The sequence below is a fragment of the Schistocerca gregaria genome, chromosome X (assembly GCF_023897955.1).
Source record: "Schistocerca gregaria isolate iqSchGreg1 chromosome X, iqSchGreg1.2, whole genome shotgun sequence".
NCBI lineage: Eukaryota > Metazoa > Arthropoda > Insecta > Orthoptera > Acrididae > Schistocerca > Schistocerca gregaria.
Genome location: NC_064931.1, coordinates 298754959 through 298778535, shown reverse-complemented (window position 1 = coordinate 298778535; position 23577 = coordinate 298754959). Strand labels below are relative to the sequence as shown.

Here is a 23577-nt window from a genome sequence, read left to right as displayed (position 1 = left end):
GTTTTACTGATAATTTGCATGCTGCTAATGTGTTCGCCTTACGATCGGGATTTAGTAGTATTAAAAAGTATGTTTAAGAAACTATTTGGATGTAAACATTAGATAACTGTGTTAGCCGATAAACAGATTCCTTAGATAAGAGTAATTTGTGCCAGGGGATACCCAGTGGAGTTCCTTTATCAGCTAGAAGTATCCAAGGGAATGTAACAGTTGTGATCGGTTTTGATAGAAAACTAGCAGAACTAATAATAAGAGTCATAAAATGATTGACAATACAATGATGTTTATTTCGTACATTGTTTAATATATACACTGATGCTGCACTATGTAAATGGCATTTTGTAAGTAACACAGGATTAGACTAAAAGGCATCTCAGTGCCGAAATCATTCCATCATACTTAAACCTAAACTGATTTGTTGAAAGAAGATCAACTGACAAGAGAAAATACACAAACTGAACAATGTATAATTACAGCTAATTTATTAGAAAAATTTCGATAAAAAACACCTTTCATATACCAAAAACAAGTTGTAACTAACATCGTTGTTACTAATGGAACACTAAAACAAGTGTAGCCAACTGGTAGCGACACAGAAAATAAAAATATTACACAAACAATTTCACGCATTTTTAACAGTTTTAAGTAAAATCTAGTCTGCTGATGGATGCCAGTTGATAAGAGAAAGGAAATATTACTAAGGGTTCATTTATTCTCCTGTGTTTTGGACTGTACAGACTGCGTAAACCCTTCCATTTCTGTAATTATCTAGCAGCTGACAATTATAAGTAGAACGTTTCCTGTAAAGAGTTGTAAGGAATAACTGTTAGGCATCATCATCGTCATCATTAAAATTTATCTATCTGAAACCTCTAAATAAATACAGGACATTCGAAGCAAGTTTTTGATTTTCTTCATAGAAACGAACGAAGTCCTTAGAAATGGTCTATATTGAAAAGAAAAGGAAAGAAGCCACTGTTTCTAGCTAGGCTAAAATAGCACTGCAATACAAACTGATATTCTGCTATTCTGCTCTGTGAAACACATCTGAACATTTCATTTGTATTTGTGCTCACTCAATAGTTTGAGATACAAAAACTCATTTTATACTACACATTCAGTGTCTCGAGAAAAACAGGTAACTTAAGTAGGAAATTTAAACATTTAGTTTCTTTCAAAACGTAGAGCATGTGAATATTAATACTCGACTATGTCACATAATTCCGTTTATCTGATACTATTACAATTTTGCATACAATACTGCCAACTAACACAATTGACGTATATTAGGGTATTTTTGCTTTTTACACATACAGAATTTTTTCCCAAACTAGATCACATACGTACGGAACTACGAATGCTTCTTGTTCTTATAAATAAAATGAACACTGTCAGATTTCTCCTTTGTCACCAATCAGCAATCTCGTGAAAATTTAATTCGAAAATGTATTCCACTTGGTTGGCACACAAATACGTGAACCTCCATCACTTACATGGAGATGCACGTAGGGATTTAGGCCGAATGTAAACTCGTAGGCAGTCATGTGCTGTTAGATACTTCGGTTTACTTCTCACGACAAGTTAGCCAACTGCTGGACTTTTATCATATTTACACTTCGTAAACATAAAATTACTCGGGTATACCCCCACAAAACGTTATATCATTCATAAGAGCAAAATGATGTTTCTTTCCTATACTTGTCTACAAGAGTAGTTATGGATCACTGCCACCAATGCGTACATCAATTTTATCTGATAACTTAGTCAGTAACCACGTTCGACACAAATCAATAAAGTTAAAATGACATACCAAAACAAATTATTTATTGCACAAAATGAAAAATTACATCAATGCGATTTGTCGAAAACTTTAGTAAATTCATAAGTATAACAGCCAACATTTTAAAAAAGGGCTGAATTATCGAGTGAGAGTGATTAACTATTATTACTAAGCAAAAAAAAATTCTCTTTTTAAAAATTAACAGGTTAGTATGCACGTAAGTTAGATATGAGTATTTACCAGTTATGTCACTACATACCATTTTAATTTATCTTGACTAAAGCGACTCTGCAGTTACAGGACCTTTATGTTTATGTATTACCAGAGGGTATTTTGCTTTGAAAATAACTTGCTATGAAGTGCACATTAACGTTCTGCTTTTAATAGTTCTTTTATACCGAAAATTTCGTAAATGTGCGGCATACGTGGCAGTAGACAGAAGAGAGATGATACTTGTTCAGCTAATTCATCTGCGTACAAAAATATTTTTCTTTCATATTCCTGGTGATTCTGCAAGGATTTTCGGATGTTCCGATGATCCTGAATCATAACGTACTTTCATTTTTGCTAATCGTCTCTAGTTTTCAGACGTACAGTTTTCTTCAAAAAGCGTTATGTTTCAATTTCCCCTCGCTGCAGACAGCTGTACCAAGAAATCTGGACCTATCTTTTTATTGTTAGTGTTGTTTTTTATTTCTTTTTTCTGTAATATCGTGGTGTTTAAGATTCTACTGCGTTTACATTTCCATTCAGGTTTATACACTTTTTGTTTCTATTTTCGTAAGGATAATTCTTCCCAAAACTGTAGTTTGGATGCCTAAATTTTCTTCATTTGTGCTGGAATAGGGGTTCTTTAAACTATCCTGATGACTTCTGTTATATTTTTGTTGAATACGCTCTCCACACTAACAGGTAAGACATCACTGACTTTGTCAAGCGAGCACATCTTGCATAGTTCAGAATGCACTCTGGGTACCAAGCTAAGTTATCCCCTCCCCCTCCCCTCCCCTCCCTCATAACAATTGTAAAAGTCGTGTGGAAAGTCTAAAACAGAGAGAAAATGGGTAACTGGAAGTTTCTGTTCTGCAGTGCTATGATATAGGAGAACCAAGAAATCATCACGATGACTGTTACTTTAATGTTGTATGTAGAAAAGGCTTCAACTGAAACAGAAAACGTAAGCAGGAGTGTCCAGATCCGGAGCCAGCAAGGCAATCTGTGCCTCAAAACACAGACGTTCCGTACCAGTGTTTAACATAGTCCCACAGATTCCACTGTCAGACGCCAAATAACAGGACTGTGTCAGTAGCAGTGCATTTGAATAGGAAGGAAGAGGTTCAGTACCTCAGAGTTTCTCCCAGGAAGAACTCAGTGATCTCACATGAGACTCCAGTCTAAGAAAGTATCTGAACCCTTGAGATCTTCTTCCACAGTTCAGTGAAGGTGATAAAGTCGTGCACTGCAAGAATATTCCTGATCGACTTATTAAGATAGTTTACCGGAGTGTGGACCAGAGGATGGGAGGCAAAGCATGAAATGTGTGCTCTTACAAAATGGTAACTGCTATGCACCTGTTTCTATTGCTAAGTCAACACAGATCTATGAGTTTTATGGAAATGTAAAGATGCTCTTGCAGAAAATTTATGATTAACATCAGTTGCTCTCAAGATGGTAAAATTCTTGCTCTGGCTGCAAAGTGGGTATACGAAGTACTCGTGTTTCATATGCATGTGGGATAAGAGCGCACAATAGGATCATTGGAGAAAGATAAATGGCGTACAAAGGAACAAATGACACCTAGTGTAGTGAACATCGTAAACTGACCTTTGGTTGTCAGAGAGAAACTAATTATTTCATCACTACACATAAAACTAGGTCTAATGAAACAATTTGTGAAGACCATGGATAGAAATAGAAAATGTTTCACGTATGTCTGGCGATCCCTTCCTGGACTCAGCAATAAGCAGGAAACCTTCGATACTGCTCGTATTTGCAAACTCATGCATGGATCAAATTGCACTACCAATAATGACATTGTTTTTTCTCTGTTGTAGGGAACATCTTCGACAACCGTAAAATATGCACCTATGAAGGATTGGTGTGCAACATGCTTGCAGACTCTCAGAATTTGGAAGCTAGGATGAGGATGAAGTTCAGTTTATCCACAGCCACTCAAGAATATTTCATGAAAATTTTGGTAAGGTGAGAGGTTCCATCATGGCGCCAAAGTGACGGAGGAAAGGTGTAAGGTTAGACGGAACAGATATACCATACATCTGCTAGAATCTGCAACGTGTCTCTACTGGTAATTCGTACAGGAGAAATTCAAACAGACAGAAATTTCTAATCTCATATCCAGACTCCATTTCCATTGTGTGGTTCATATATACAGTTTGTAACGACTTTTTTAATAGCGAAAGCTATTCATTCAGTCTTATACTTTCGGTTCTATTTATGTATTTCTATAAAATGCGCATTATCTCAAAAGCTAGTGGGAATCAATCAAAATCAAAAACATATTTAGATTCAGCCTCACAAAGTAATCCTGAAATCATTCTTGTATAAATGGCGATAGAGCCATTGTTCCCCAGTGATATAAATATGAATTTTTCCAGTGAAGGTTAACATACGTAATTTCTTGTATAAAGAAACCATCAGGTACACGTTGGTGAGAGGTTATTTCCCCTTCCTACGCAAACACTGACATGCTTAGAACTTTTGAAACACAAAAAAGTCTTAAAATCTTATGAATGCTAAAGACATTTTTCTGCCGTAATATGCCAGTTTGTTCAAATCCATTCAAGACCAATAAAATGCGAATCAGTGTCTTAAAAGCTACTGTGTATTCCACTTAGTAAGCCTTCACATCCCATTATAAGTCAGCGACATATTTTATTGAAAATCACCTTCAGCGAAACTAAAAATCGGTAATGACAATGTAGGGGTTTAGGTGGCAGGGCGATCTGGTTTTTGACGTCCAAACTTAAAGGAAAGTATCTCGCTACGAGTGAACCAGTATTTAACATTAGAAAGAAATTTCAGTGGCCATGACTTCAACATACTCTGAAACCTACGTTCATTTAAACGCTTTAGGTGCGCGTCATGGCTCTGTTTTAAAATGACCTTGATTATCATCTTGAATAGCGAATTTAACTAAAAAAATGAATTATGTTGCGACAAAGATTTGTGATCACCTGTCTGTCGAAGTAAAATATACGACAGATCCCGAAGTTATTTCTTAAAATAAATTGAAAATATGTGTTTTCCTGGCAATTCCCTCAGTTGAATAGATGATTATATGTTTAGTAATATGTACAGTACAAAAGAATAGCATACGTATTTGCTATTGCTAAACTTGTATTATGGTGTAAATGGGCGCCTTCTTTTTAACAGACTTCAAAATTAATTCTAGAATAGCATTTAAGCCGTCTCATTCCACATCAGTCTGATATGGCGTGTAAATAATTTATGGAAAATTTAAGTAAATAGCTAACGAAGCAAGTAATTAACTAAATGGCGCACTAACTTTCGTCTTACACAATGAATACTGTCCTTAATGAGGAAGCGATTTTTCAGTTCTTCTTTACATATGTGTTGGTTAGTTAAAGTATAAAGACTTGAGTGAGAATCATACGGTACAAAACTTGAAACAAGTTCGCTAGGCCGTTCTATTGTTCAATTTACTGTCAACCACAAGCAAGTCGGTCTGTTATGCAAGTTCATCTTGAAAATTAAAAGGAGAACATTAGCGAATACTGATTTGTAAGTGACCTGGCAAATGGGCCTTTTTATATGAATGTGATTGTATAAATTTCTCTGTGACTGGCGTTCATCAGAAAAAATGAAATTGTATTACACTCAAGATATCATTTGTGACAGGTTAAAACTTTGGCGGGGACAGGCCGAGAGTCGAATCTGGACATCTGCGTTTTGTGAGCAGCAAACTTTAGATTGAGCCCCTGGTCGTGTCTCAAAAGTGATTAATGGGATAAACATGCCACGGGCTCACTTACATTCCTTCGAAACCTCAAAGCGGCTCTCTCGCGATGCTGTTGAAGTAGGACTCCAGGGAGAATATATATGGCTGTGAGTTGGATACCACTGAATCATGGCTGTAGCTTAACAACGATTTTTTTAAACTCTTTGTGGAATTTACTCTGTGTTGATTAGATTACTAAGGCGCTATATTCCTAAGGCACTAACCTTACAGGGTCGCAGGAAAGGTTCTTTGGAGTCTAGGAAGATTGGCGAAATTTTACTCTTGGAGGAGTTTATACGATGTTGATCCTAGAGGATCGTGGAAGCAGTTTTCGGTAGCGCCGGCAGAATGGCATTAATTTTGTCTCTGTGGAAGTCACACCGTATTGGTCACATTCCCTCTATATAGGATATTGTGAGAGGCTCTTTGGAGTCTGAGAAGAATTATAGAATTTTGCTCTTCGTGAGTTTGCGGGGTGTTGAGTACATTCCTTTTTGAGACCTGTCCCGCATGATCGTGGAGGGGGCTTCAGCTACGTCGGTTGGAATAGAGGTGTTTTACCATTAATCGATTTTGCGTTGTATCAATGATATTCCTAGGAGTACTAGGCAAATACAACAGCAGTAGAAAGCTGTCGGAATTAAGAAGAACTAACGAGAAGTTGAAGCTTTTACTCCTTCGCTGTTGGCTTGTGCGCCTCAGTCAGAAGAGAAATGTCGGCGGATGTCAAGTACTTGCGTTCACCTACTCGTGTGATATACAGTTTCGACATGTCGCAAATGATATGACAAATAGTTGTCCCACATTTGTAGAGGCTAATCGAAAAATATCGCCGAAGAAGAGAACTGAATGACAGATGTGAGAGTACAGTCTGGTGGATCTAGACATATTTCACATGTACACGACGCCCCTGGAGAGTGAGGTCCGCAGGAGCTGAGACCAGTTTGCTTATAAGCGGAGCACTAGGGCGGCGGCGAGCAGTGCCGAGGCGGCTGCGGCAGCCGGTGTGGGCTCGGCGGCGCCGTTGTCGGGCTGGCCGCCGAAGCCGAAGCCCGCGCCGACGGCGGCGTGCTCCAGGCCCAGCTGGTGCGGCGCGCTCGCCGTGCTGGCGCTGGGCAGCCACGCCGTGGGCGCCGCCTCGGCCGCCGCTGCCACCGCGGGCGACGCCGGCCAGTCGGCGGGGGGCGGCGGCTGGCTGCTGGGCAGCGGCGGCCAGCTCTGGCCGGGCGTCTGCCGGTGGAACGGGCTGGGGCTGTGCGTGCTGGCCGGGAACTGCGCCGTCCACGTCGACGGCACGTGGCTGCTCCCTGTAACAAACATCACAGCCCTCAACTCAACTGTCTATAACGAACACGTGGTCAGAAAAGAAATTTTGTGCCACAACTCATCATATCCTCTCAAATGAACAGATTCCACAGATACACAAGTGATTTCAATAGCACCGCAAAGACTAGTCACAGGAGTGTTACTGTTTACAAAACAGGATTATTTGTGGCTGTTGTATTACATAGCGATACATTGGTATCAGAATTGCAAGTTTCTGTTCAATGCCGGCAGCGGTCGCGCGCGATCGGGCGGGCCCGATGGTGCGCAGCCATTAAGCCACCCCTCCAGCAGTGAGGGCACTCTGCCACTGCGCTATAGGACAGCCGGCAGTAGCTGCTTAGCCCACCCGGGCTCAGTACCACATAACCACGTGACACTACACAGGCGCGGTCTAGTCGACACCACAGTTCGTGCTTAGTACAGCGAAACTCTTCCCCTTTGACATTGATGAGCTGGGCTCTGTTTCTTGTTGCAGTATTTATATACAGTCTTCCTACATTTGGAGAAATAAAAGTTAGGTAAATCTTCTGTTTTTTGTTTGCTAATCATTTCTGCTCCTGTCCAGCTTTCCCACGACAACAACTGCGGCACCACTTCCCAGCCATCCTCTCCTTACCACTAGGTATGAAACTGTACCCAACTGTAAGTACCTCCAGAATTTCGGAAGACGACTGCGCTAAAACCACAAGATGTACAGTAATTAGATACGTATCAGTGGATAGATCATCTCTCCAAGTTCTTAATTGACATTACAGGTGCTCAATATGGATACCGCTTGTCATGCACAAACGTCAATACACGTCCGCAGTTCACTGAAGCTGCTGCTCCAAATGCCTCTGATAACGCAAGGACAGCAGCCCCTTTTGCAAATACGTTGATTTGGTTGTGTATCTGCAGGTGTGAACTAATTCGATGTGTCTATATGGAAAACATAATTTATCTACATGTTCTGACGCACACGACCCCCTGGTGGCTGCTGTGCGACGACTGCGTGGAGCGTATTACGAACCGAAACTTGTTCAAATGTTCAAATGTGTGTGAAATTTTATGGGACTTAACTGCTAAGGTCACCAGTCCCTAAACTTAGACACTACTTAACCTAAATTATCCTAAGGACAAACACACACACCCATGCCCGAGGGAGGACTCGAACCTCCGCCGGGACACCGAAACTTGGATAGATGCTCTATCCACTGATATGTGTCCCTTCTATATATGTCTTGTAGTTATCGCAGAGTCGTCTTCTGAACTCTGTAGCTATTTATGAATAATCCTGTATACTCAGGGTGTTACAAAACAACACGGACAAACTTAGAGGGTTTGTAGCAGTGTCGTGAGGGACAAATTGAGGATAGGAGCCCGTGTCAGGTAACGTCAGCCAACGCTAATGCAGAGCGTCTAAGTTATAGGCGCCGGCAGCAAAAGGTGGAACGTCTAGCAATGTTATTTGTTATCCAGTGAACTCGACTGATTGTCACGATTGCCAGTGGAGAAGATGGAGCTAGCCGCTCTGTACATAGGCTTTGTCTCCTACGAACGGAATGCTCGCTGCATCGGTGGATGACAGTTTCGGACACAGGTTTCCATCTGCAGTTTATTATTTTTCTGTAAACCGAAAAATAGTGGATATTTCAAGGGTTCCGTGAGACAAATAAACTATGCCCGAAGCCGTCACCACAGCGGATCACATTCATGGGATACAAGACCTGTCTACGTAGCAGCTGCCCCATCTTCCCCATTGGCGATCGTGGCAATCATATCTAGGAGAAACCACTCGAAGTGATGTAAAGTGAAATGACCACATGAAACAAACAGTAGGAAAAGCAGACACCTGACAGATTCTTTGCAAGTGTCTTTAGGCAATGTATTTCGTACACGAAAGACGTGCCTTACAAAACATTTATTTGGCCGATTGTTGAGTATTGGTCACCAGTTTGAGATCTTTGCCAGGTTGGATTCATTGAAGAGATAGAACAGATCCAACTAAGAGCGGCACGTTTCGTCACGGGATCCTTTAATCGTCGAGAGAGCATTAAGGAGATGCTTAACAAACTCCAGTGGCAGATGCCACAGAAGAAGCGTTGTGCACCACGCACAGATTTACTATTGCCATTTCGCAAGAGTTCGTTCTGGAAAGAGTCGGCCAACACATTACTTTCTCCCACACACGTCTCGCAAAATGGCGACAATGAGAAAAACAGAGAAAGTAGAGTTGATTCAGAAGCTTAGCGACAATGATTTTTTCCATAAGTCATTCTCGAACAGAACAGGAAAGGGGGAACAGATAATTTAAGAGCAGAACGTTTCTCAGCAACTTCACCTACCTCATCATCTAATATTCGTAACTACCCAGTATACCATACTCGTATATGATCGTATTTAGAGAGAGTTTAGTGAATATATAATCCAACAACTATTAATTTATAGGAATATCTTTGTTTATGCCAACACACCAATAGAACACCTGCCCACCATCATATGCAAAAATGTTTCGAGTATTTTGTTTTAAGTTATACCAACCTGTCATCACTGTATCTCATTTTAAGCGTACCAGTTTCTATATTAGCTCACAGTTAAGTAAAAATGTCAAATTATACCATATGCTACGTATTGCTACATTGCTATCTCCCAAGTCAAGCAGGTGAAAACTAAGTGAAGCATCTCTGTCAACGTATAACATCTCTGAGTTACAAAACATTTTCAGAGCAACTATTGTTTATATGGAGTCAATCTTGTGTACATATTGTGATACATTGTGAAAAACTGGCATTCTAGTATTGCATATAGAGGAGATACACAGCGATATATTAGGAACCAGTGTCCTGTGCTGTGTCAGACTCACTTTAAAAACATTGTGAAAAGCGAAATGAGCTTGAAAGAGTGCAGAAAAGTGATACAAACGTGCGGACAGATAGTCAGCCACCACAGCAACCAGTAGACGTACATTGTAACGATCAGTACTCCCATCCAGCTATTGCAATAACTTCAAGAAGTTAGGCAATTTTTATCTCTGCGTTTGGCTTTCTGTGCTGCGCAGGGCGGGTGCCCCGAGTTCCTAGTGATAATACCGGTAGATCAAGCACACTACAAATTCTCGGAAATCACCGCCCTCTAGGCCACAACATGCTCTGGTAGGTGTCCACAAATAGCAAGGACAACTACGGCTGCCCACCAAATACTGTCTCACCAACTCACAGAACCAAGGGCGTGCTGAAAAGCAATTCCTCCGAAGTTTTAATGAGAAAACCCTTATTTGTTGATACCATCACTGTAGATAGAATGTTGGCTTTTTTGACGGAGTCACAACCTCGCCTCTGCTTGCACTGCTTCATCACAGTCAAAGTGAAGTACTCGAAGGTGTCCTTTATTTTTTGGAAACAGAAGAAAATCCGATAGGACCAAGTCGAGACTGAATGGAGGATGACCAATAACAGTTTACTGATGGCGTTGGATAGTTGCAAATGTCGCATCAATCGTGTGTGGTCTGACATTGTCATGCTGAAGAAGAGGGTGCTTCATGTATGGACGAACTCTTGGAATTCGAAACTCTATTACAGCACGCTTTTTCTCATACACCAACATAATTACGTTACATACTGCCAAGTTACTCGCTACAATTCGAGGCCCTCTAGCGACAGAGAGCTGCAAATATGTATACATGTGGAATAAATATGTATAATGTTAATAACGTTGGTTTTATTTAAAATGCTTTAATAGTTTTCACACCAAAAGTTCGGAGGCATTACTTTGTACCTTGCCCTCATAATCAGAGTAATAAACTAATATTAAAACTGACATTAAAAGGAGAGATATAGTAGCTTACGATACAGACAAGTCTGACTGAAGCAATAAAATCTTAATTTAACCTCGGCAAATACTGTAACATGACAGAAAAAGAAGACATGTTGCCGGTATGGTCGCACTGTGATTGACTGCCACTTACAGCAGTACATCCAGTCTGGCCAGGATTCTTTCCTACTTCCTTGGCAAACATGTTACGGTTCAGAGCTAGCGGAGACTGGGTGACTTTATTATCTCATGTAGGCTTATTGGGCTGAAAAATGTGAATGGCATGCCGTCCCGGTAGGTAGTAGCGGTGCTGAAACTCGTTTCTTTTCCGCTAAGCTTAGAAGACAAAGCTATAGCCCCCTTACAGTAGTAAGAGTTTTGTAGCTACAATTACTATTAGTCGTGTGTTAAAACCAGTAGCGTATTACACGTGCTGACTTTTGCAATGCTATGCTAAGGATTTTCTAACCGTTTGGGTACTGTAGATGTAATAAACTTCAGTGTGCGTTTTATTGAAGTCCTCACATTCCTGACGACCCGGTCATAGTTGAAATTTTAAAGTAATTGTCATATTTTCAACCTCTCGCTGCGTCTTGGTCGCTGTTGCAGGAATCACCCAACTACAAGCAGCTGTACTATGGATTTTCTCACACGAGTCTCATTAGTTTTCTAGGCGCGCAGTCCGGAACCGTGCGACTGCTACGGTCGCAGGTTCGAATCCTGCCTCGGGCATGGATGTGTGTGATGTCCTTAGGTTAGTTAGGTTTAAGTAGTTCTAAGTTCTAGGGGACTAATGACCACAGCAGTTGAGTCCCATAGTGCTCAGAGCCATTTGAACCATTTTTTTCTCATTAGTTTATAAGATGCAGAATCTTTTTCACAAAACCACAGAAAAACATTTTCATGGCAACACGTCGTTTTAACAAGAAACACACCACACAGTTCTACATTTGTAGCTACACACAGAAGAATATAAGCACTAACTCCCCTAGTAAATGAAATGGAAGGAACTGTAACATATTTTACCAAATATATTCTAAGACAAAAACGATGCACAATGAGAGGACTATCGGCATGGGGTGGAAATTGGTAGACGTAATATACATATACAGACAAACAAATTATTACAATTTCACAAAAACTGAATGATTTACTCAAGAAAGAGCTTCACAAACTGAACAAGTCAATAGCGTGTTGGTCCCTCTTGGGCCCTTATATAAGCAGTTATTTGACTAGGCATTGACTGATAAAGTTGTTGAATGTTCTCCTGAGGGATATCGCTTCAAATTCTTTCCAATTGGAGCGTTAGATAGTCAAAATCCCAAGCTGGTTGGCAGACTGTGCCCATAACGCTCCAAACGTTCTCAATTGGGGAGGGACACGGCGATCTTGCAGACCAAAGTAGCAAGCGCGAAGACAGGTAGTAGAAACTCTCACAGCGTGCGGGCTGGCATTATCTTGCTGAAATGTAAGCTCAGGGTGGGTTGCCATGAATGACCACAAAGCGGGACGTGCCGCGCGGTCTAGGGCGCCTTACCATTGTTCGTGCTGCTCCCTCCGTCGGGGGTTCGAGTCCTCCCTCGGGCATGGGTGTGTGTGTTGTCCTTAGTGTAAGTTAGTTTAAATTAGATTAAGCAGTGTGTAAGCCTAGGGACCGATGACCTCGGCAGTTTGGTGCCATAGGAACTTGCCACAAATTTACAGTGGAAGAGCATCAGAGGGGTCCTGCTGTCAAAATAAATGGCACGCCAGACCATCGCTCGTAGTTGTCGAGCTCTATGATGGGGTACAGTCAGGTTGATATCTCACTGCTGTCCAGGACCCCTCGAGACACGTCTCCGGCATGGGATCTCATCGGCTTTGACTTGAGTAGAATTGCCTTCAGTGATGAGTCCCACTTGGAAATGGGCCCCGATGACCAGCGAAGACGTGTCTGGAGACGGGAACAAATGCCTCCTTTTCCGTTCTGATACATGTCGAGCAGACCTTGCAATAAAATCTGTTACTACGTTAACCATAGTGGCTTATCGACTGTTTCGGGCACGTTCCGCTCGTTCTTGCTGATCACAAGCACACTGCAGCCTTGTTCAGGAAATGTATTTTATATTCGGGTCCAACCGAAGGTACTGGAGATATTTAATTTTCAATCCTTGATGGAGCCCTACCTGGAAGGAAACGTCAAAAGCCTCCAATCTAGCGTCCACAGTTGGAAAGCAAATCGTTACAAAATTAAACTGTATTTTTCCTCCATGAAACATCGTGGACAGATTTTGAATGTAGAGCAGGAATTTGATCAAGTTTTCTTTGGAATGAATGGTACGAACCCTCAACGGGTGACATGTTTCAGAATATGAAGAATAATAAAGCTGATGCTGAGCCTTTTTGTATCTGACACTGTAAGTAGTCAGATGCTTTTACTAAAGCTCTTCTTCTAAGAGGGATTACGTTCTACTTCAGAGTGACAATTATTGAACTATAAGAAATAAAATCGTTATAACTTCTGAACGGTTTGCGTTGAGAGATCAAACTGCACGGCTGGTCGCGGAGCTTGATGAGAATTAATATGCACATGTATGGTTTGGTTTAGTGACGAAGTCCACTTTCATTTGGATGGGTTCGTCAGTAAGTAAAACTGGCGCATTTGGCGACTGAGAATCCACATTTCGCAGATCGAGAAGCCTCTTCACCCTCGACGGGTGACGATGTGGTGTGTATTGTCTAGACACAGAATAATCTGTGCGATATTCCTTGATGGCGCGGTGACTACCGAATGGTACTTGAAGGTTTTGGAAGATGATTTCATCCCCATTATCCAAAGTGACCCTGATTACAAAAAGATGTGGTTCTTGGAAGACGGAGCTCGACCCAATCGAAGCAGGAGAGCATTCTACATCCTGGAGGAGCACTTTGCGGACCGCATTCTGGTTGAGACCACTGGCATGGGCCTCGATTGGCCGCCATATTCTTCGGATCCGAACAAATGCGACTCCTTTTTGTGGGGCTTTATTAAAGACAAGGTGTACCTCAATAACCCCAACACCATTACTGAGCTGAAAACAGCCATTCAGGAGGTCCTCGACAGCATCGATATTCCAACGCTTCAGCGGGTCATGCAGAATTTCGCTGTTCGTCTGTGCCACATCATCGCCAAATCCAAATATCTGTAGCAACGTTTACATGTTCAATAAAGTGTGGCACGCCGTAGTTTGTAACTAATTTATGTTTCTTTTCATATAGTTCAATAATTGTCGTCCTGTAAGTGCCTTCATTCAATGGACGTCATCATCTCCGTTTAATGTCTAGACATTTTCCCAGGGTAGTTCGACTCTAGGGTGCTACGAATTGGCGGCACTTCGAGATGCTCTGCAAGAATTTCAGATGTTCCTCTGTTGTTTGGCGTTTGGCCACAGTCAATTCAGTTGCGCCACAATTGGCGAAATAATTTCTTAAGATTATCTCTGACCTTGCGGAGAGATTGAAAATTAACACCAATATTTAACAGTTGAAATAAGGTGGCTTTCATTGTCCTGTACTAAGCATTTATGTACGTTTCGTTGAATTAGCGAAACTTCGTGAAAATTATTTTTCCGTGCTAACAGGAATCTTAGTGTCGTATTATTGCCACACTGTAAATACGAGAAATAATCGTGCGTTCTACGAGGTGACAAAATTCATGGGATGTAGCCGTCCATAATTGCAAAGTGTTTCCGGGGAAGCATTTTGAGCACGAACTGAACTGTCGAACCCAACTCTCCTGTTGGGCAATCTGGGTGGGCAAATCCTTCTCTCGAACTGTCCAAAATGCGCTTCAAATCAATCGCGAACAGTTGTCACCCAGTGAAATGACGCATTGTCATACATAAAAAATCCTTCGGTGGTTGGGAGCATGATGTCCATGAATGGCTGCAAATGGTATCCAGGTAACTGAACAAAACCATTTCCAGTTAATGATCAGCTCACCTGTACCAGAGGACCCAGTCCATTCCATGTAACCACAGACCTCACCACTATGGTGCCACTACCAGCTTGCCGAGTTCCTTGTTGACAACTTCGGTCCATGGCTTCGTGGGGTCTGTGCCATACTCGAATCCTTAGCAACCTCTTACCAACTGAAACCGGGACTCATCTGACAAGGCTACGGTTTTCCAGTCATCTAGAGTCCAACCGATATGGTCCCGAGCCCATGAGAGGCGCTGCAAGCGATGTCGTGCTGTTAGCACTGCGTCGGTCATCTGCTGCCATAGCCTATTAACGAATTTCGCCGCGCTGTCCTAATGGATATGTTCGTCGTACGTCCCACATTCATTTATGCGGTTACTTCACGCAGTTTTTGCTGTCTGTTAGCGCTGACAACTGTACGCAGACACCGCTGCTCTCGCTCGTTAAGTGAAGGCCGTCCATCACTGCGTTCTCCTTCGTGAGAGGTAATGCCTGAAGTTTGGTATTCGCGGCATACTCTTGACACTGTGGCTCTCGCAATATCGAATTTCCTAACGATTTCCGAAATGAAATGTCTCATGCATCTAGCTCCAACCGCCATTCCGCGTTCACTAGTCTGTTAATTCCCGTCGTGCGGCCATAATCGACTTCGGACACATTTTCACATGAATCATCTGAGTGAGAATGATAGCTCCGCTAATGCACTGCCGTTTTATACCTAGTGTAAACGATAGTAACGCCATCTGTATGTGTGAATATCGCTCCCCCTTGACTTTCGTCACCTCATTGTATAAGAGTTGTTAAAAACGTATAACAACATTGCAGTTGTTACTGTTACAAAATTAAACTGTTTTGTACCTGAAAGAAATTGTGCTCCATTTAATGTATTCGTGATTTTGTCGTGGTTCGTAGTTCCAGAGTAGAAAAAGAAATAATGTACAAAACTGCTGTAAACTTTGAATCTATACAAACAAATAATTTTTTTAATGATTTTTTGTATGTAGAATAAAGGTATCACATTAGAAGATTGCATTGTAATCTCGTGACACATTCTTACCATTATTTAAATTTGTAAGTAATACTTTGCCTACTGTGGCCACACTATATTCCCTTCTTTTCTCTCCCGTACGCAGCCTCTACTAAATTCCCCTTTTGCCTTTATCGGCAAGCAGGAGACCGACATGTGCTAATAGCGAGAGTTTCCCTGAAATTATTGTTTCTCTGATAAAAAAAGGTCAGTTTCTCATCTAATCTTTCTTTAATGTTTGGTCTGATGATTCAGAGATGGTAAACCAAAGATTAGGGGCTCGATTCCAGGCTAGTACAACCGTTTTCTTCGCTATAAGTGACTTCCACCTTTATAAATATGTCACGTATCTCTGGAATTTCTAATGTCCTTCGTTCGCCTGTTAATCATCAACTTAAAAAACCCTGCACACTCCCTCCCCGGTCCTTTCTACGTAAGGTGGCTTGCAAAATACAGACGTAGATTTATCTACCAGTTTATCACGTCATCACAACCACGACGCTCTAAAGGTTGCTTTTTAGGATGGGTATTGTACCTAATCCAAGAATTTTAATTTGCTACATCAAGGAGTTTCTAACGGCTCAAGAAAATCTATTCCGAAATGAATATTTGACTCCGTACTAAGTTAGGATATATCCAGACAGAGGAAAACTGTCATCTGGAGCGGGCCTAGTGTGCGGACGAGACGTACTGACAGATTTGAACCACTGAAAGCGTGTTCTGAGTCCCACCTGGAGAGCCCATTCAATAACACTTCCATGGAAAGAAAAATTCGAGGTTCGAGAGCTGTCCCAGCACACAGTTTTAATCTGTAAAATTTTCAAATCCAAAATAGCTTACTTTTATTTTATAATAGCGTGTGGGGGCCTGAGCTGCAGCACTCGCAGATCACAAAATTCGGATACTAGCCACGCCGAAGGTCCACTTCGTCAGTGGCATCGGCCAGTGAGGCAGATGGCTACATCTTATTTGGATAGAGGTGAGTTCTGATTTTTTCTAACTTCGAGTCAAACAGAAAATGATCCTTTTAATAAGGAAGCAGTGGGTTCCTTTGGTGAGTTCTTGTCCAACTACGCTAGTGTGACTCCTGTAAGAGCCACTTTCACAGCCATAACCAAGGTAATGATATCTTATATGTTTGTTTCATTAACAGAAACGCACAGCCTAGAGACACCGAAAACAACCCGTATCGATCAGAACCTCTTGACAGCGTGGCGGCAAGATATTTCACGAAAAACTACAAAAATCAATCAGTATAAAGGAAGAGTCGACAATTTTATTGCTCAGAACTTAACATGTAGCCTCTAGTGTCCATCCTTAATACCGAAAAATTTCGTAACTGTTATAGCGTGGTAATTATTGTAATATTCATTATGCTCATACTGATAGCTGATGATCATATTTAATAAAAGTTGACACATGGTGAATGCTTCACACATACCGAACCTAGGTAGGTTTTTAAACAGGTTAATTTATGCTAACGTTTGATTTACAGGGAACTTTGTTGTCAATATTGACGCTGATGATTTGAAAATGTGTGTTTGATAGTGGTATTTCTGATTCCATGACCGCGAATTATACTTATTACAAAAATGTTAGACTGCGTGGTGTTAGGATTTATAACTTACCTAACTGGTTGTAATTTATTATAAACATTATTCCAAGATCGCTCTTCTCACACCTCACAAGTAGCCATCTTTCATGGGTGTTTAACTAGCTTCAACGCTGAAATCTCGCTTAAATGGACGGAAACGAATAAAGCAAGAATTGATTTTTTTTATATTTACTCCATTTAAGCGCAAAGAGCGAGGTGACGCAGTAATAAGATATTGGAATCGGATTCTGGAGGATAGTAGATTTTAAGGCCATTCATTTAGGTTTCCCGTGGTTTCCCTAAATTGCTGAAGGCAAGGTTCCTTTGAAAAGGACATAGCAGATGTCCTACCCATCCTTCCTCAATCAGAGCTTAGCTTCCTCTCTAATCAACTTGTCGACAACAGGACGTTGAATCACAATCTTATTTCATTCGTTAGTCGTACGTCAGGAGGTCGACAAACGTTGAACCACGACTATCTACTCGTAACACTGCTGAAAGTCTCTTGCTTTTTGATTATTTCAACCGCCCCAGTCGGCTGGAAATATGTCTGACAAGTGGTTCAGGCTGACAAGTGTGAAGCAAAAAATATATCTAGAACACGGTAGCTTTATAGCATGATGGATACGAACTGAAAAGACAGGCAATTATTGAGTGCTGCGATGGAAATCTAGTAATGCAGCCAGTGGATCGACAGGACTGGTTCTTCGTTATTCTTTCTTACTCATTTTTCTGTAACTCACTCTTTCTTCTACTCCCTGAGACTATCTTTTCGGGTTGTTGTGAAAAGGGCCTGTTTTAGACACTTTTCGTGTAACTGTCATCTTCTCGGAATTAGTCTTACAGACTGGTCTTCTGCTATTTTTTATTATTATATTTATATGCTGGGAGAAGGACTGCTTAGAGACCCTTTTGTGTGTGTGTGTGTGTGTGATATCAGCAACCTGTTTTCCGTAATCCCCACCTTGAATAAGCTCTGCACTGTGTGATTGTGCGGCTAACTGAATCTGCGTATGTTCCAGTAGTGATCAGGATAGCTTTTCTTACTTCTCTCTGTAGAGTTTTAGGGACTTTCCGTTGAATCTTGTTCGTGCGTGGCCTGTAGACTGATGTGGCTGAGGACAACAGATGGCTCGCCTTTTCTCAACGTTCACGTTTCGTCAAGCAAGTCATTGAGTGAAGTCGTGGAAATTTTCCACCGAACTCCGTTGAAAATTTTGTCCGTTAAACTGGCGCGTGTGCTGAAGAACGACCTCAACCTTTTTTAGCGTCCCCCCGACTGGACAAACGCCTGGCGAATATAATTGGCGGTTTTTGCGATTGGTCCGCCACTGCCTCCTCCTCCCCCAGAATGTAATGATGCGAGGGTAACGGCGGCAAAGCAAGGTAGTCTGAAAGGTCTTGAGAGAACACTGTTCTGGCGATGGCGTGGTGAGTGAGTAGTGCTCTCAGAGGATACTAAGCTTAAGTTTGAATTTTGGCTGAGATCCGTTCACATTTCCCTTTTCAATGTAGGCAATCCTTGAGTTCACTGAAATTAACAACCAAGAGGATCGTGTGAAGTGAATATTTACTTAGATTCATTGCTTCCTTTTTGCGAAGCATGAGCGCTATCTCTGAATCAAATTATCACCTTAATTAGCGATAGTTGCTTTTCTTGCTAAGTGGAATGAATACCTGGGTATATGTCCAAATTTGTATGTGTCGACTTTTACTAGTCTTAATACACTTTTTAAGGCTTGATTTCAAAGTTAGTGTCTACCTACAATAGGACCATACAACTATATCCCACTCAGTTTCCTGATCAGAATGAATACTCACAAGCCAGAGAAAATGTTGATAGCTACAGATTTCTTGGAATTATTAGATCTTCAGTCACTATGGTAGACTTAGCTTCTTCTGCCCCTTGATATACATTTCTAATGATAGTGCATGCTGATACGCTAACCCTGTGCAACCTCCTTCCGTAGTATTTTCTTTTCTGACTTCTAAGCCGAAACAGGGAATCTAGCGTAGACGACATTCCCTTAGAAGTATTCAGATACTTAGAAGAACATACTATGACTAAACCATTTCAGCTGATATGCCAGGCATGAGAGACGGACGAGATACTGTCAAAAATCACGAAGAATGTAATAATTCCAAATACGTCAAGTAATGACAGGTGTAAACATTACATAAATATGAGTTTAATTAGTCTTCTTTGCAAAATACTGACACGAATTATTTTCAGACGCATGGATATATTGACACAAGCTAACCACGTTGATGATCAACTTGGGCTCCAGAGAAATGTAGCAACAGGCGAGGAATACTGAATTCATGACTTATATTATCATAATTTGAAGAAAAGCAAATATACATTTACTGCATTTGTAGATTTAGACGTTCGATAATGTTAAGTGGAATGTATTATTTACACTTCTCAAGGTAAGAAAAAGGTAAATTCCGCGTTCTGGGCTTAGATCCGCCAGTCGGTCCCTATCGACCACTATGTCATCGTCTGTCAAAGGCCATATTGCATGGGACATGGAGGGGCATGTTGTCAGCACGCCGCTCTTCTGGTCGTCTCAGGTTTCTTGACCTTGCAACCGCTATAAGTAACTCCCCAGTTGACCTCAGAAGGCTGACTACACTCCGTAACACTCCTAGGAAAAATTTCTGGCACTACCAGGAATCGAACTCAGGTCCCCATTGCACCAGTAAGCCTAGCTGATCACTCAACTATGGAGATGGACAATTTTGAAGGTAACAGGGAGAAAACACGAGGAGTAAAAGTTTATATAGTTATTGTACAGAAACCAGGCTGTAGTTATAAGAGTCGAAGGACATGAAACGGAATCGGTTGAGAAAGAAGTGAGACAGGATTGTTGTCTGTCCCCAGTGTTGTTCAGTCTCCATAATGATCAAGTGGTGAAGGAAATCAAGAAATAATTAAGAAAGGGGATCAAAGTTCACGGAGATTAAATAAAAATTTCGTGATTTGCCAAAAACGTAATTCTGTCAGAGTCATCAAATGACTTAGAAGAGCAATTGAACGGAATAAACGTCTTGAAAAGGACTTAGAAGATGAACATCAATAAAAGTAAAACAAGGATAATGGAATGTCGTTGCGGTCTTCAGTCCAGAGACTGGTTTGATGCAGTTCTCCATGCTACTCTATCCTGTGCAAGCTTCTCCATTTTCGAGTAACTACGGCAAATCTACATCCTTCTGAATCTGTTTAGTGTGTTCATCCCTTGGTCTCCCTCTACGATTTTTACCCTATTCACTTCCGTAATTATCCCTTGATGCCTCAGAACGTGTCCTACCAACCGATCCCTTCTTGTAGTCAAGTTGGCCACAAATTCCTCTTCTCCCCAATTCTAATCCGTACCTCCTCATTAGTTACGTGATCTACCCATCTAATCTTCAGAATTCTTCTGTAGCATCACATTTCGAAAGCTTCTATTCTCTTCTTGTCTAAACTATTTATCGTCCATGTTTCACTTCCATACATGGCTACACTCCATACAAATACCTCCAGAAAAACCTCCTGAAACTTAAATTTATAGTTGATGTTAACAATTTTCGCTTCTTCAGAGACGCTTTCCTTGCCATTGTCGGTCTACATTTTATATCCTCTCTACTTCGACCATCATCAGTTATTTTGCTCCCCGTATAGTAAAACTCATCTACTACTTTAAGTGTCTCATTTCCTAATCTGATCCCCTTAGCATCACTTGATTTAATTCGACTACAAACCATTATCCTCGTTTTGCATTTGTTGATGTTCATCTTATATCCTCCTTTCAGGACACTGTCCATTCCGTTCAACTGCTCTTCCAGGTCCGTTGCTGTCTCTGACAGAATTGCAATGTCTCAAAGTTTTTATTTGTTCTCCATGCATTTTAATTCCTACTCTAAATGTTTCTTTTGTTTCCTTTAGTGCTTGCTCAATATACAGATTGAATAGCATCGGAGAGAGGCTACAACCATGTCTCAATCCCTTCCCAACCACTGCTTCCCTTTCATGTCCCTCGACTCGTATAACTGCCATCTGGTTTCTGTACAAATTGTAAATAGCCGTTCGCCCCCTGCATTTGACCTCTGACACCTTTAGAATTTGAAAGAGAGTGTTCCAGTCAACATTGTCAAAAGCTTTCCCTAAGTCTACAAATGCAAGAAACGTAGGTTTGTCTTTCCTTAATCTATCTCCTAAGATAAGTCGTATGGTCAGTATTGCCTCACGTGTTCCAGTATTTCTAATGGAATGTTGTCTACTCCCGGGGCCTTGTTTCGACTTAGGTCTTTCTGTGCTCTGTCAAACCCTTCACGCAGTAACATTTCTCCCATTTCATCTTCATCTACGTCCTCTTCCATTTCCATAATATTGCCGTCAACTACATCGCGTTTGTATAGGCCCTTCATATACCCCTTACACCTTCCTGCCTTCCCTTCTTTGCTTAGAACTGGTTTTCCATCTGAGCTCTTGATATCCATGAAATTGGTTCACTTCTCTCCAAAGATCTCTTTAATTTTTTGTAGGCAGTATCTATCTTACCCCAAGTGATATATTCCTCTACATCCTTACATTTCTCGTGTAGCCATCCCTGCTTAGCCATTTTGCACTTCCTGTCGATCTCATTTTTGAGACGTTTGTTTGCCTTTTTGCCAGCTTCATTTACTGCATTTTTATATTTTCTCCTTTCATCAATTAAATTCAATATCTCTTCTGTTACCTGAGGATTTCTACTAGCCCTCGACTTTTTACCTACTTGATCCTCTGCTGTCTTCACTATCCTGCACCTACGGTACGGCTATCTGTATTGCTGAAGCACGCAAGCCTCCCCACTAACGGCAAGGTCCATAGTTCATGGGAGTAAATCAATCGATGCTGAGAGGATTAATCTAGGAAATGAGGCACTAAATGTAACAGATGATTTTTGCTGTTGGGCCAGTAAAATAACTGATTTAGAGAGGATAAAAAGTGCCGACTGGCAATAGCAACGAAGCGTTTCTGGAAAAGAGAAACTTGTTCACATCGAATGTCAATTAAATAAGTGTTACAAAGCCTGTTCTGAAGGTATATGTCTGGAGTGTAGCCTTTTACGGAAGTGAAATGTGGATGTTAAACAACTGGGACAAGGCAGCGAAGCAGAGAACACAAGCTTCTGAAATGTTTTGCCATACGAAAATGATGAAGATTAGATAGGTAGATCGGATCACTAGCTATTGAATGCAGTTGGGGAGGGAAGGAATTTATGCCACAACTTGAGTGAATGGAGAGATAGTTTGACAGATCATATTCCGTGGCGTCGAGGAATCGTCAGTTTGGTAACGGATGGAAATGTGGGGGAAAAATATTGTAGAGGCACACCAAGGCCTGACCGCAATAAGCAAGTTCAATGGATGTAAGTTTCACTAGTTATGCAGAGATGAAGAACCTTGCATAGGATAAATTAGCTTAGGGAGCTGCATTAAACTAGTCTTTGGATTGAAGCCCACAATAACAAGAATTAATAGTAGGAGAAGTAGTAGTAGCAGCAGCAGCAACAACAACACCATGACCTCATATACGACATGGCTAAGCGATAGACGTAATACTTTACTCCTGTAGTTATGCAGAGATATCGTGATTGTCCCGATGACCAGAACAGGAAAGAGAACAGATCCTTTATGTCCTTTCATGTGAAAGTAATGGTCCTCTCTGTGTCTCCATATGTTCAATACTTCGTTGTAGGTTCGAGTCTGTAGTGACAAACGAAAAATTGATTTTGTTACAAGCTTTACTCTAGCTGTGGTGCAACAGATACCATCACAGAATACTGTACTCATTTCTCAGTGGGATATCCCTTTACTTATGTACAGAAAATGACGTAGTAAAAGGATCGGCAGAAGAAACTTTAGAATCGCCATGCGGAAAACGAAATTACAAGGTAAGAAAGGGGAGAAATTAATTTCTCATTTGTGTCTCCCTTTGTTTCACTGACTATATATACATAGCCGTAAGCCACGGCGCTTGAGGTGCAATAATGAAGTCTTGTTTCGATTTGCCTCCTTTTTTTTCGCAAAATGAAAAGACGGAAGGCTCGTCTACCACTAGCGCTTTAGCAAGACAAGTAAACCGACTCCGCACTGAGCGAAATGCTTTTAGTGCTGAA

At 41.2% G+C, this 23577-nt stretch overlaps 1 protein-coding gene across 2 annotated transcripts in view; it reads right to left on the bottom strand.

Moving 5' to 3' along the window:
• Positions 1-263: 263 nt before the first annotated feature.
• The window catches only part of LOC126299018 (uncharacterized), a 632090-nt gene continuing 608776 nt past the window's right edge, over positions 264-23577 (bottom strand). For both annotated transcript variants that reach the window (XM_049990655.1, XM_049990654.1), the window contains exon 8: positions 264-7066. In XM_049990655.1, the coding sequence (XP_049846612.1) occupies positions 6708-7066 (359 nt within the window). In that variant the 3' untranslated portion in view covers positions 264-6707. The remainder of the gene's footprint in view (positions 7067-23577) is intronic.